This window comes from Mus caroli, chromosome 13 (genome assembly GCF_900094665.2).
Source record: "Mus caroli chromosome 13, CAROLI_EIJ_v1.1, whole genome shotgun sequence".
Taxonomy (NCBI): domain Eukaryota; kingdom Metazoa; phylum Chordata; class Mammalia; order Rodentia; family Muridae; genus Mus; species Mus caroli.
In genome coordinates, this window is record NC_034582.1 from 86,043,736 (window position 1) to 86,058,104 (window position 14,369).

Here is a 14,369-nt window from a genome sequence, read left to right on the forward strand (position 1 = left end):
CAGGTCCCGCGCGCAATTGGATTGGAGCAGAAGCTGTGTTCCACTCACCAGAAGTCTTAAGATCCTGTGATGGGTGTTGTGGGTAGCTGGCGAGTGTCAGCCGACCCTACGCCCTAGCTACCCCGGTGCTTTTCTGACCGGAAGAGCCTCATACCATTTTCTACAAAGCGCCCTGAACTGTAAAAGCACTCTTCTTTCTTTGTGTACCTTAAGGAGTCCATGTATAAGGACAGGAGTTGTATTGACTCCGAAGCTCCCTTCCCTGCAGGTCGCTCTCCTTACTAGTAGACTGCACAGCTCCAAGCAGGAGTAGATTCCTTGAGAGCAGGAGTAATACCATGTCACTGATACAGCAGTACAAGTGCAAAATAACCATCCTATTCTATTGAAGGAAAGCGTGAAGAGTACTGTGGTCCACCCCCAGGCCCTCGCTATGTCACAGGGAATAAAGGATACAGAGTCACATTTGCTTCATCTTTTGGTTAAAAAAAAAAAATCAACTTTAGGACACAGAACACAGGAATAGCTGGAGTTATGCAATGTGACCTGGGCGAGTGGGAGCAGTGACAGGAGGCAAAAATTTATGAGACCACCCAAAGATTTAAGTTACCGTTTGAATTGATAAGATAGTTGGAGGCAGCAGCAGGGGCAGAAGCCATCGCTGGGATGTCTCAGTGGACTGCTGGGCACTCAGGACACACTTATCTCTCTCCCTCCCCTACAAACAAGCAGACAGGGCTCTGTGGACACACATGCCCCCCCCCCCCCAGCACTGTCCAGGGTGACCTAGGAACGCATACGGCATCTCCAGAACATCTGTGACATCACACTTATAGCTCACTCTAAACCAGAAAGACCACATTGGTTTTTAAACTATGGAAAGACCCTGGGTTTTTAATGTAATGAATATATAAATGCATTACTTGCACTGTTAGAACCACTGAATTTCGGAGGTCCTTTTGTTAGGAGTTGGATTCAATAACCAACATACTACTTTTAGTGATCAACGATGGCTTAACATGTATGTACACAACAAGAACATGACACTGAGCTTCCTAAATTCTCAGGACTTCCCCTGAATAGCTCATTAAATAAAAAAGGAGCATTTTGGCTGAGCAGTGGTGGTGCATGCCTTTAATCCCAACACTTGGGAGCAGAGGCAGGGAGATTTCTGAGTTCAAGGCCAGCCAGGGCTACACAGAGAGAAACCCTGTCTGGAAAAAACAGAGAGAAAGAGAGAGAGAGAAAGAGAGAGAGAGAGAGAGAGAGAGAGAGAGAGAGAGAGAGAGAGAGACAGAGAGAGAGAGACAGAGAGAGAGACAGAGAGAGAGAGACAGAGAGACAGACAGAGAGAGAATGCTGCCCACCTGTACAGGCAGCATTCACTGGGTAGTGCTGCTGCTGCTGCCATTCTGGAAAGGAATGACATGATCATCATCTATTCCTCAGTAAGGTTCTTCTGATCTCCCTACACAAAGAAAATGCAGGAAGGAGAAAATCCAGAATGACCTAGACAGATCCCACGTGGGAGGGCCATCCTCAGAGCCTGCAAATGGGCCGTTTACGACTATTGCTAGATCTGTCCAAGCAAGGAATTTGACAGAGTTCCCTCTACACAGATGGGCTTGGGTGTGAATCGTGCTTTCACCTGATTACTGATGGTGGCAAAGCATAGCAGCAGCACCATTTTTTAATTTTTTGTAATTTTGTTTTGTTTTTGCAAAATAAAACAACTCATGGAAAGTTTTCATTTTTTCTTTCATAAAGAACACAAATGAGCAAAAACCACTTGCATGGAGTAGAAACCAGTACAGCCATTTTAGAAATGAATCTAGAGGTTTCTTAAAAAATTAGAACTAAAACTCCCATATGGATGGCCCAGTTGTAGTACAGTCTACCATACCACAGAGAGCAGTACAGCCATATGCACTGCTGCTCCTCACAACAGTAAGGAAACACAAGCAGCAGTGATCAGACAGGAAATGCAGTTCATGCACACAAGAGTGTGATTTACCCAAAAAGGAAATGTGTAGGGAAAAGGATGAAATGGGGGGGGGGGGGAACAGGAGGAGGGGAGTACTGAAAGAGACAGCCCAGGTTCAGAACAAAGACAACTCGCTTTCTCACACCAGATGCTGGCTTTACCTCTGTCTGTTTAATGTGGAGAACTGAGTACCTGTGGAAACCAGGAAACTGGGGACTGTGGCACTTTAAGAGAGGGAGAATGGGAAAATATAAATTAAAATAAAGTAGAATGGAGAAAGTTGAAGAGCCGGGAAGTTTCCACAGTATTGTAGAGCTGCAGAAACAAGAGGAGCATGAAGAGGGGTTAAACCAAATGAAGGAGTACTAAAAGGTAGTATAGGAAAAAGAAAAAAATCTTGTAATCCAAATAGAAAAAGTCAAAAGACAGACTAAAGGAAGTTAACGTGCTCCTAGAAGCAGTGGGTTAAAAATTAAAGTTGTGGTGTATTTCAATTGGAGCTAGTTAGAGGAAGGAGATCAGCCCCCACCCCAAAAAATGGCCACTTTTCAGTACTCTTAATTATAGACCAGAATGAGAAAACAAACAAACAAATAAAAAAACAACCTATTGCTGAGGGCACTGCATATGTTGGTTACAAGATAGAGAAAAATGAAGCTGGATCTGAGGTGGAAACTAACTCCCTGTTAGATAGCAAGCATCCCAAGTACTGGAAGGCACCATGCAAGTTGCTGAGGGTAAGGGTAGATAGAGGGCATGGATTGCCATATCGAGCTGTGAAGCCGATGAACCACAAAACCAAAGTGCCATACAATACGTGTCTACCTGTGCAATAGTGGCATGACTGTTGTGAGGTAACCAACTGCTGCTCTCAGTCAACTGGATCAAGTCCATAAGATCCATGCCTGGTATTGTAAGTCCAATTAACTATCTGTCTTAGAGTTTCTACTGCAGTGATAAACAGAGTGACCAAAAGCAACCTGGGAAGGATTTGTCTTTCATGAAGGGCTTCAGACCAGGTTCTTACAGTAGGAACCAGAGGCAAGAACTCATGTAGAAGCCATGGAAGAGTGCTGCTTACTGGCTTGCTCCCCAGCTTGCTTGGCCTACTTTTTTACAGCTCCCAAGACCATCACCCTAGGGGACACAGCACTCACAGTGAACTAGGCTCTCCTACATGAATCACCTGCCTCACAGACTTGTCCACAGGCCAATCTTGTGAGGCTATTTTCTTAATTGAGTTCCTCAACCTAAATAACTCTGCCTCGTGTCAAGCTGACATAAAACTAGCCAGCACACACATGCCTGGGGAGGATGCAGCACATGTTCCACAATACATCTGTTACTGACACGGGAGCACATGTGAAACACCATGTAACCCATGTCCTCATTCCTATTTCTACTTTCCTGGAAGTGACCAGTGCCCTAATGCCAATAAACACCCTTTCTGTTTATGTTTCATACTTTTACAGTCCTATCTGAGCCTCCGAATCTAACAAGATATTACTATTATAAGACTTAAGTAAGTGATACCATTTCATTTTCTTTTCAATTCTTCCATGTGGATATATGTAGATTAGGTCACCCATTTTTAACTGCTGGTACTAGAACAATGTATGACTAGACAATTTCCTTTTAGTTCCCTAACCAGTGAGTTGCTTCTGACTTTTTACTACAGTAACCAGTACAGCTAGCTGTCTTCTGACCATGGCATTCAAATTAAGAAGCATACTAATCCATTGTAAATAGTATCTCATATGATCATTGTAAATAGTATTTCATATGATCATTGTAATTTTTATTTTACAGGGGAAGAAATGAGTCATAGACAAGGTAACAAAATATCCAAAATGACAAAAGTAAATAAGGAAATCAGGACTTCAGCTTTAAGTCTCATTAACTGTGCTTTTAAACATTCACCTACATGCTTGGCTAGATGCCTTGGATAAGTAGCCAGGCTCCATTTTCTTTATCTATTAAAAAGAAGGATCAACTTGCTCTGGAGATAGCTGGAAATTAACAGATAATCTGGACCAACTATGCAGAGTGAGAGACGACTTCCCACTCCACCATTTCCTTTCTCTTCTCTTGATCCTTCTGGGAATCTCCAAGAGCCATCCCAAGAGCACTCTCCCTGAAGGTAGGAACCACAGCATCTCAGTCCACCCCACTTCCTCACTTCTTTGAAATCTTACACTCGGACCTCTGTTTCTAGCCAAATATATTCCTTTGCTCTAAAAAATTATACATAAATGTTTCTCTTTCATGTTAAAATATCAACCTAACATTTTGGTAAATATCTCACCTAAACTGCTACGGCAAGGATATTTCTCAAAGAAGAGTAGGTAATTTTTCAGAGAACTGCACTAGAGATATAAAAGTACAAGAATGTGTTCAATTCACAAAATTCTTTGGTTCCTTAAATCTCACTTTAGATATTAAATCTGTGTGTAAAATATTTAAATGATGAGTACCTCCAATCTACTTATGCCAAATGGAGGAAATATTTGAAATGTAGAGCCCATTTGTTAATGGTTGAATTGTATGCCCCCTCCAAAAGGGAGGGAAGAGAGACAGGGAGGAAAGAGAGGGAAGGAGGGAGAGATTGATCTTGAAATTTTAGCTCTCAAAGTTTTACATGCAGACAGGGTTAATGCAACTGTAAATAGTTGGGATGAGGCCATCTTTTTACAAAGATACCAGGAGAAGAGATGCACACCAGCAGACCACCACTAGACCATGAAGGCAGTGATCTAGGAAATGCAGCCAGAAGCCAAGAGAAGCAAAAGGTGCCAGCAAACTACCAGAAGCTAGGAAAGAAGCATAGACCTCAGAGAATCAGCTCACCGTACTGAAACCTTCATCATCATCATGGTTAAAACCATCAAGTCCATGGTACTGTGTCAGAGAAGCCCAATCAAACTTACAGACCATCCATACCACCTGTGGCAGTTGGAATAGGAAAGGTCCCCACAGACTGGTGTGTTTGAATGCTTGGCACTATTAGGAGGCATGGCCTTGCTGGAGAAGGTGTGGCCTTGTTGAAGAGGTGTGGCACTCTGGGACTGAGCTTTGACGTCTCAGAATCTCAAGTCTGGCCAGTGTGTTACTTTCAGTTCTGCTGCCTATGGATCAAGATGTAGACCTCTTAGCTCCTTCTCCAGCACCATGTCTGCCATCATGTTTCCTGCCATGACAATAATGGACTAAACCTCTGAAACTGTAAGCCAGCCCCTTGTAAATATTTTCCATTATAAGAGTTGTCATAGTCATGGTGTTTCTTCAACACAATAAAATCCTAAAACACCTCCAGCTGTGGAGTTCAGGTCCTATAAGCTTAACTTCAATAGGTCCCAAATATTGCTGAAAAAGAAAGAACCCGCCTGTACTGAGAGGCCGAGGAGTAAGAGCTTTCACACGCTGTTTAGAGCACACAGAGCTCTATTTGACCAGCCTGACTTTTTGCATAGTTCTGAGAGTTGGAACTTCTCCCATGATGTCAACAGAGATTTGACAAGAATGCAAAATGCTGCCACACTGAGTTAAGGACAATATTTTCATTCTTGGCTAAACACATATTCTAATAAAAGGGAAAACAGTTTCTTTGGGCAAATTTTGTAAAGCTAAAGCCAAGAACAATTTAAAGGAAAGCTGCCTTTCCCAAGGTTTCTATAAAATCCATTTTCCTAGAAAGGCAAGGTCTCCTTGCAGGGCAGGGCTTGACTTTCACATCTTACTCCGCTGAGCTTTTTGTTGTTGTTGTTGTTGTTGTGTTGTTGTTGTTGATGTTGTTGTTGTTGTTGTTTTTGAGACAGGGTTTCTCTGTGTAGCCCTGGCTGTCCTGGAACTCACTTTGTAGACCAGGCTGGCCTCTTACTCAGAAATCCACCTGCCTCTGCCTCTGCCTCTCTGCCTCTCCTCTGCCTCTGCCTCTCCTCTGCCTCTCCTCTGCCTCCCAAGTGCTGGGATTAAAGGCTTGCGCCACCACGCCCGGCTTTCACATCTTACTCTGTATCCTAAAATTTTTAAGTGGAATCATCTAGTCATAAAACAGACATGATTCTACATGCTATCAAAAGCTAAGAAAAGGAATACCATTTATATTATATATTAATACATATTATGCAATATACTATCTATTTGAATGAGAAAAACCTTGCTAAAACTGTAACGTTTTAAGCTGAGACCTAAAGTATAGTCAGTTAACTTTGTAGAAATTGAAGGAGCCGGGTGGTGGCACACGCCTTTAATCCCAGCACTCGGGAGGCAGAGGCAGGCAGATTTCTGAGTTTGAGGCCAGCCTGGTCTACAAAGTGAGTTCCAGGACAGCCAGAGCTATACAGAGAAACCCTGTCTCAAAAAACCAAAAAAAAAAAGAAAAAAAGAAATTGAAGGAAAAAGGAAGAACATTCCAGCTAAACAAATCACCAAGTACCAAGATCACAAGATGGGGAACAGCTTCTCCACATCCAAGCACTACAGGCAGACACATGATGAGGAATAGATAAGAGCAGGCAGATGAAACAGCCATGAAAGGCCAAAACTTCTGATTTTATTGAAACATAATAGAAACTGTTTCAGGAATAAGGGTATGGCTCAGTGGAAGAGAAGTTCAGAAATTACCTAACATTTCACAAGTCCCTGGGTTTGACCAACCCCAACAATTTAAAAAAAAAAACAAAAACAAAAAACTATTTCATTGGAGAAATTTTTCATCTCTAATTTGTTTTATATAGGTCTGGTATGTCACCAGCCTACGGGTTACAGGAGAAGCCATGACCACAAATAAGTTCATGAGTCTGAGAAGAGAACCCTGGGGCATTTCAAAATTTGAAGTACAAGCAGAGGGGGGCACTCACAAAGGGAATACTCATTAACTTATGCCATTTTTCAATCTTTTAGATTTATTTTCTGTATATGGGTATTTAACCTGAATGTATGTATATATCCCTGCATACATGACTGCAAGCCTGGTACACATGGGGACCAGAAGAAGTTCTGAGTGGTTGTAAGCCACCATCTGGGATGCTGGGAATTGAACTTGTGTCCTCTACAAGAGCAAGGAGTACTTTCGACCTCTGAGCCCTTGTTTAATGCTTTAATCTTTCTAGCTCTTGTTAATGTTTTAACACACAGTCTGCTACTAAATCTTGAACGAGCTTTTTGGCAGTACCGAGGCAAGTGGCCAAATCATCAAGTAGAACAATCCAAAGATGGAGTCTTAAAAGGGAATGCGATATAAATTATTTGACTTTCAAAAAGCACTGGAACCCATGCCTTCCAACATGTTCCATCTATAAGAAGCTAGAGAACCACACTGAACAACAGTCTTCTTGCTTAAACTCAGCAGACCTGATAAAGCTACAAGGGAAACCTTTTATAGGAAACAATGTGACAATATCAGTAAACATAAATCCCATCTCAAAAACTGAAGGGAGCCCACTGAGCACTATGACCCCAACAATGCCCACAGACTCCCATCAAGTTTTGATCCTGACTGGTGTGGGGGATGGGGTTGGTGCTGTAGCTAGTAGACAGCTTCAATTGTTCCAACTGAAGACTGTGATCTAATTAGCCATGGCAACATTAGTTTTAAAGAAGCAAATATACTTTTAATTTTACAACTTTATATCCCCCAGTTTAAACACATACACACAAAGAATTCCTTTTACCTTAATTTAAGCAGTGGCTGGGTAACCCAATTCTTTAACTTCCTTCTCCCAAATGAAGTTTTAGTGTGGTCTAAAACCCAAAGCAAACTTCCTTTGGTCTTCATATCAGTCTGAAAAAAAATTAGATAACAAGTTTTATCACTGAAACGATTCTATAGTACAGTGCAGGGCAGTACTGCATCTCTGCTGCTGTTTAGGTATCACTGAAACAATTCTATAGTACAGTGCAGGGCAGTACTGCATCTGTTGCTGTTTAGGTATCACTGAGACGATTCTATAGTACAGTGCAGGGCAGTACTGCATCTGCTGCTGTTTAGGTGTTCTACTTCGTCCACCTCTCCTAACTTTTTCCAGTGTAGTGATGAGCTGCAGGCTTTCTGCCAGGCAGCTGTTCCACCACTGAACTCCATCTCACGCCTCATTTAAACAATACACATGCCCAAAGTTTCTCCTAAGAGCTGCTCATCTACCCTGGGAAAAAGAAAATATATACCCATGCACACAAGATAAAATATCAAAATATTCAATGTATACAAAAAAAGACTTCATAGTTTTGGTTAACTGTGAATAAACTATCCTGAAGCCCCTGTTTAAAGAAAGGCCCCTGGTAACCTTCAAGGTAAGCAGAGGACATTAGCTCTCAGCTTCTCTCTCTCTCTCAGAGCTCACACCCTGATTTGGAAGGGGCGTTGGCACACAGCTTAATCATAGGTGACTTTTGCCCTAGGAACTGGATTTGAGAACTGACCCTAGTCGGCCTGCCTGAGTTGGAACAGGAACAGTGTAGGAAAGACACTTACCAACCAGATGAAGACAATCACTTCTCATTAGGTTTGAAAGAGCACAAGTTCTAAGAAATATATGATATGGAAACAACAGCATGCTACGTCCTTTAGGTTTTTGTTTTTTTTTAAAAAAGCTGCCAGGCGGTGGTGGTACAGGCCTTTAATCCCAGCACTCGGGAGACAGAGGCAAGTGGATCTCTCTTTACTCACGGCCAGGTCTACAGAGAAAGTTCCAGGACTACCAGGGTTACACAGAGAATTCTTGTCTCAAACAATCAAAACCAACCAAACATCTAAGCAAACAAGCAAACAAGCCAGTAGCTCTATAGTCCGTCCACCCCGAGTAGTGCCACAGTCATCAGTGTCACATGGTGACAGACGGGCAGTACACCTGAGGGCAGCCTGCTGCCTCACTCCAGCTCCCTTTTATTTGCTTACTGCACATCATTTGTATCAGCTAGCCCTTGTCTCAGCCTGACCTGATTCTGTAGGATCTCCAGATTTCTTAGCGTTGTCCCATTAATTCTCATGAATTCCATTCCACTTGACAGCTGTTTAAAACTCCTGAAAAGGTGAAATTCAATAAACACGCAGGTGAGCACATCTATTTTAAAAAATTAGAGCCGAGAAACAATCCAATAGTACTATGACAGAAATTAGGATTTTGACAGGAAATTAGCTGGAACCAGGAACGGTGGCAGGATACAGTCATCTGCTGCCTGTGACACCAAGGGCAAGAACACAGAAGGGAAAGGAAGCCGGACAACATTCCAAGCTTGTTCACATCTCCAAGAACAGAACCAGACAGATTTTTATCACTGGCAGAGGACACGGTGCTATCTTCAAGCAAAACTGTGCAACGAGCTACGAAAATCTGTCAGCACACTTAAGGCCTCCCTCCCATATCTTCTAGCATGAGCTCATCTTGGTAAAGATGTAAATATCTTTTACTCAACATTCCAACGTGTGCAACAGATGTAATTTACTCTATAATTAACAATATACATTAACATGGCCAAGGTTTAGTGAGTATAGAACAGAAAGTAACAAGTGATTTCTTTAAACACAGTTGGGATTCATACACTCCTTGTGTTCCTGAAACTCCCAGAAAAATTTACTAATTTGAAATTATCCTTAATAATTGATTTGAAAATACATGTACAATTCTAAGGAAGTGTTAATCAACGCATTACTAGTTTCCCTTATCAGCTAAGCCAGCAGCATTAGATAGAATTGGTGAACTGCCTGCTTGCTTTGTTTTTTGTACCAATCTCACTATTTAGCTCAACCTGGACTAAAATGTGTAATCCTTGTGCCTCTGCCACCCAAGAACTGTGATTAAAAACACATGCCACCAAGCCCCACTACTGATAGTTTACTATAAAGGGAGAAAAGTAACTTGGGGTCATTAAACTACACAAAAGGAATGTATTTGTGTTCATAGCACATCCTAGCAGCTCTTCCAGATGGGGACATCTATATAAAACTCCAGTTTCCCAAGCCATCTATAGAAACAAGTCCTCACCCAGAAATACAGAGACCGTACAATCAGAACCCAAGGCAGTGGGGCTCTTGAAGGGACCTCTTTGCTTCTAGAAGACTCCCCCAACCAAGGCCAACAACAGATTTATTCTGCCTTTCGTAAGGTGATAACTAATTAACAATCAGAGGGTGAGAACCTTAAAGGCTGACAGCACACGTGCGTAGCCTTTCTGTCCTCCTCATAGCTGTTAATTTTCTTGAGATACAGTAATCTGGATTGCAACTGCACCATCTTTAGTGGATCTAAGCTCCTTGAAGGCATGGATTCTGAGTTCAAGCACCACACTCATCTTTTCACATGAAGGTGTGACCTTCTCACACAGTGTGTAGCAAACCACAGATGGTTAATGAATGGCCACCACCGTCCTAAGGGGCTTACGTGGCTTTACGTTTAAGTCAGAAGGTCCTTTAAGTCATGAAGCACCAAGCACAGTTATGAAGTGCAAAGCCTCATTTATAGTAAGAGTCCATTATGTCGTGTCTGACTGCACAGCTAACAGGTGGTCACACAGATTCACAGTCAAAGATCAAAGTCAGCGGGGCTAGCAACCTGGATTCTGAGTTGGTAACTAAGCAGCTACTTGTTTGTTTGGAAATGGAGCCTGATGATTCCTGTTCCTGACAGATTGAACGGGTTACATCCTGGAAGTGACCAGTTAACATATGCCTGAATCAAACACAAATCCAAAATATGTGCTTAGCTACTACTTTAGTCTTATGCAGTGCTATAACAGAATAGATCAGGTCAGGCTTGGCAACCTGTAAACGAGAGAAATTTACTGCTCACAGTTCTGGGGCCTGGAAGCTAACAATCAAAGATCCAACAGATCTAGAGTCCGCAAGGGCCTGTTCCTCAGAGATAGTGCCATTAGTGGGTCCATGAGCCTTTTACAAAGGCAATAAATGGCCTCATCACCTCCTGAGAGTCTTGCCTGTCAGTAGCATCACACTGATGAGGGAGACCTGGTAACCGGAACCTGAGGTTACGATTATATAGTTGGCATGAGAAAGGCTAAGAAAGAAGCATCGCTCAACACAAAGTGCAGGAAATAATTTTGTACTGGGGGGAAATTTTCACTCTCTCTAGAGTGAAAAGGTGTTCATGATTCAGAAATATTCCTTAGCTACCTAAACCCTCACAAGAACAGTATAATAGCCCCATGAGCCCAAACTCTACTCCCAGAGACATGACGTTTGAGGTTAGAGTGTAGAAGCAGCCTCTGATCCACCAGCTGGCCTGCCACTAATTAACAGTGAAATGCTGCTCTGCCATCTGACATGCAAAGGAACTACTTAAGTAAAGTGTTGTCAGAAAATAAAAACAGTAAAGGACTGGAAACTTACAGAGCTTTCTGAGTGCCTACCTGCCAAGAAGTATCTATGAAGAATTTGGTCTGGACCAAAACACTACCATGAACATGGAATCAGAAAGGAGATCTTGAGATGCTATCTGCATATAACTCCTGGAGGCTTTTAATACCAACAACATGAAAAAAGAAACCAGGAGGTGAGCCATCAGATTGGCTGTGTTAGCTCACAATCCCAGACCTTCACTGAGAAGGTCCTGTACCCTTCAGTCGCAGGAGTCCAAGCCTTTGGATGTGTTAAGTAAAAACGCAATTTTGTTTGTTTGTTTGGCCATGGGCTTTTTGTCACTGTTTTTCTTTATATCCTAATGGAACAAGAAATCTAAATTTCAAATTGGATGCAGTCAAGATGTTTCTTCAAGCTGAAACCTCCACTGAGTGAAATAAGATATGGACCAGTGGGCAATCCTCAACTAGACTGCGCCTAAAGCTCATAAATTCTTAGCAGCATCGAGGACTCACTGCACTCTGGGAATTTCCCAAATGTGGGGGTTGGTAAAGACTTTGCAATGGGACTTGGACTCTTCCTTCCAAATACAAAACAAACTTCCTTCTTGCCACTGCTTGTTTCCATGGGGAATTCTCTACCTTTCTAGTAGAAAGCTCTATCTGCTGGCATTCCCGGGTACTCAGCTATATACAGTATTTGATCACTAGTCTAAACTATTCAAGAAGTTATGAATTATTTATAGTCATGAAGATGCCAAAGTTTGTGTGCTTTGATATGAACCTCCTAAGCAATGCGGAGCCAGAGCTCATGCAGAGCGAATCTGGACAGAAATCGTATGAGTCATGTGGGGAAAGACTTCATTAATATTTCAGCAACAAAAATACACAGGGTGTTCGTTGTTCTCAAGTTTTATTAGAGGAGAAAATAACCTTGGCAGAGCTCGCTGAGGAAGTGTGAGGGGCTTTATTACTCTACTTTCTGGAACAATAAAGGAGGCTGATCTTTAGAGTAGAAGACGCATATCTGACCTGAATGGTCGACAGCTGCAGGGAGCCTATTCAAATATTACTTTAAATTAGAAATGAAAATCAAAACACTCTGCCATGTGACTTGTGAATGAGCAGAAGATCTCTGTGGGTTTTACAGTGAATCCATTCATTGGTTATCTAACTTTGGGACAGGCAATAATTTGTGATTTTTATGTTGCACAGTAGAATAACATCTCAGTTTCACTGTACTTTCACTCCTACTTGATTCATAATTACATAGACAACTAACTCAGACATTCGCTAGAGGCCACCAATAAACCTGTTAACGAGAAGAATGAAGGCATACACCCAGATCCAGAGTCCCCTACCAGGGTCATGGGGGAACTCCTCAGAGCACAGGGGGGCGGAGGGGGGGGCACGCGAGGGGTGGGACACCCATTCTCAGCTATACATCATAGACAGGATGTTCCAAGAACTCCAATACAAAGTATCAAGAAAACAAACAACCCAACCAAAAAGGGTAGGTGTTATATGTAAATAAAGTTCTCAAAATAAGGGGGGGGGGAGAAGAAATACCTTTTAGCCCCTCAGTGGCTGCTCATACCTTTCATCCCAGCACACAGGAGGCAGGGGCAGGAGGATCTCCAAATTCCAGCTCAGCCTGGATTACTGATAAAGTGCTTAATGATCAGGGCAATACAAACTGAAACTACTTTGAGATTTCATCACGCCCCAATTAGAAGGGTAAGATTACAAAAACAAATGACAACAAGTGCTGGCGAGGAGGCGGGGAAATGCCATCTGCACTGCAGGTGGGTGTGCAGACTGCTACAGCCACTATGGAAATCCCTGTGGGCTCTGACATCCACTGCACTGAGTTTGTAAATCATTAGGGAGCTGATCCCAGTGGTACCGCCTCCCAGTCCTGGAACCTGGGATGCCTGTCCACTTTATTTGGGTGCTCTTTAATTCCTTTCATCAACGGTTTTCAGAATATAGACTTTACTTGCTGTTATAGTCTACCTATTCTATAGTCTATAGACTATGTTATAGTCTACCTATTCTACTTGAAATTCTAAGCAAATAAATCTTAACAAGAGCTACCAAATAGGAAACAGACACATTTTCAACAGTGAAAAAGCCAATTCCTTCAGAATTGCATAGTTTAGTACTTCATTTAAATGTCACAACTGCATTGGACAGTTTTACATTTATTGTGAGAAAACACCCATTTATGAGAGGGAAAGGTTGAGATTAGCTCACAGTTTCAGAGACATCAGCTCAGTCACAAAGGTCCATGACATTCGGCTCTGCACCCAGATGGTACAGCATGACCAGGAAGCAATGACAGAGACAGGACTGAGCCAGGAGCCCAGGATCCTCTTCTGAGCACATCCTTTGGGGACATTCAGCATCCAAACTATAGTAGTTACTACCTAGTATCATAGACTCTGTTCACTACTATGCTGTCTTGATCAGAACAAAGCTACTGAAACTCTTACAACAATTTTGTAACTTCAAAATTTGTATTATTTAATAAAACCCCATTTCATCTATGCTTATAAACAATTGCTAATACAGTATATTTTCTCTGTACCATCTAAAACTGTTGAAAGGGTATAATGACTTTTCAGTGCATGCAGATCAAGGTCTCTATGATACACACAGCAACGTCTATGAAAGCCTTTGCTAAACAATGCAAATTTCAATTTAATTTTTCTCTGAAAGCATACCTCATAAAGAGAAAGTTTCCAAGTTCAGTGATGTAACTGGATTTTATGCCCAAGAAAGTATCTGTTCTTCCTTGGGCAACTCTCCTCTTCCAAAGCCTAAGTAAGATATCGAGTTAATACTTTCAGGATTACCTTCAGAGGGAAGCCACATGCTCCCTATGGAACACCTCGCTTGCAGTTCATATTTAGGCAAGACAGTACCAGTTTGGTCACCATCTTTATGTATGAATCTTGGTCTTCTTTGAAGTAAACAATGTCTCACCTTCTCTTTAATACTGTCTTTACTGTCTGCCTATAGAATGCTGTTGGGCTTTACACAAGGGAAGATCCACCGCTCTGAAGGTCTT

At 42.1% G+C, this 14,369-nt stretch overlaps 1 protein-coding gene across 3 annotated transcripts in view; it reads right to left on the reverse strand.

Annotated features, from left to right (window-relative positions):
• Msh3 (mutS homolog 3) overlaps positions 1-14,369 on the reverse strand; it is a 154,932-nt gene that overhangs the window by 87,197 nt on the left and 53,366 nt on the right. For all 3 annotated transcript variants that reach the window (XR_003834662.1, XM_021180634.2, XM_021180633.2), the window contains exons 11-12: positions 8,921-9,005; positions 7,657-7,766 (exon numbers count right to left, since the gene is read on the reverse strand). Coding sequence is in view for 2 of the 3 variants with exons in the window: in XM_021180634.2 (XP_021036293.1) it covers positions 7,657-7,766; positions 8,921-9,005 (195 nt within the window). In the remaining variant the exon portion in view is untranslated. The remainder of the gene's footprint in view (positions 1-7,656; positions 7,767-8,920; positions 9,006-14,369) is intronic.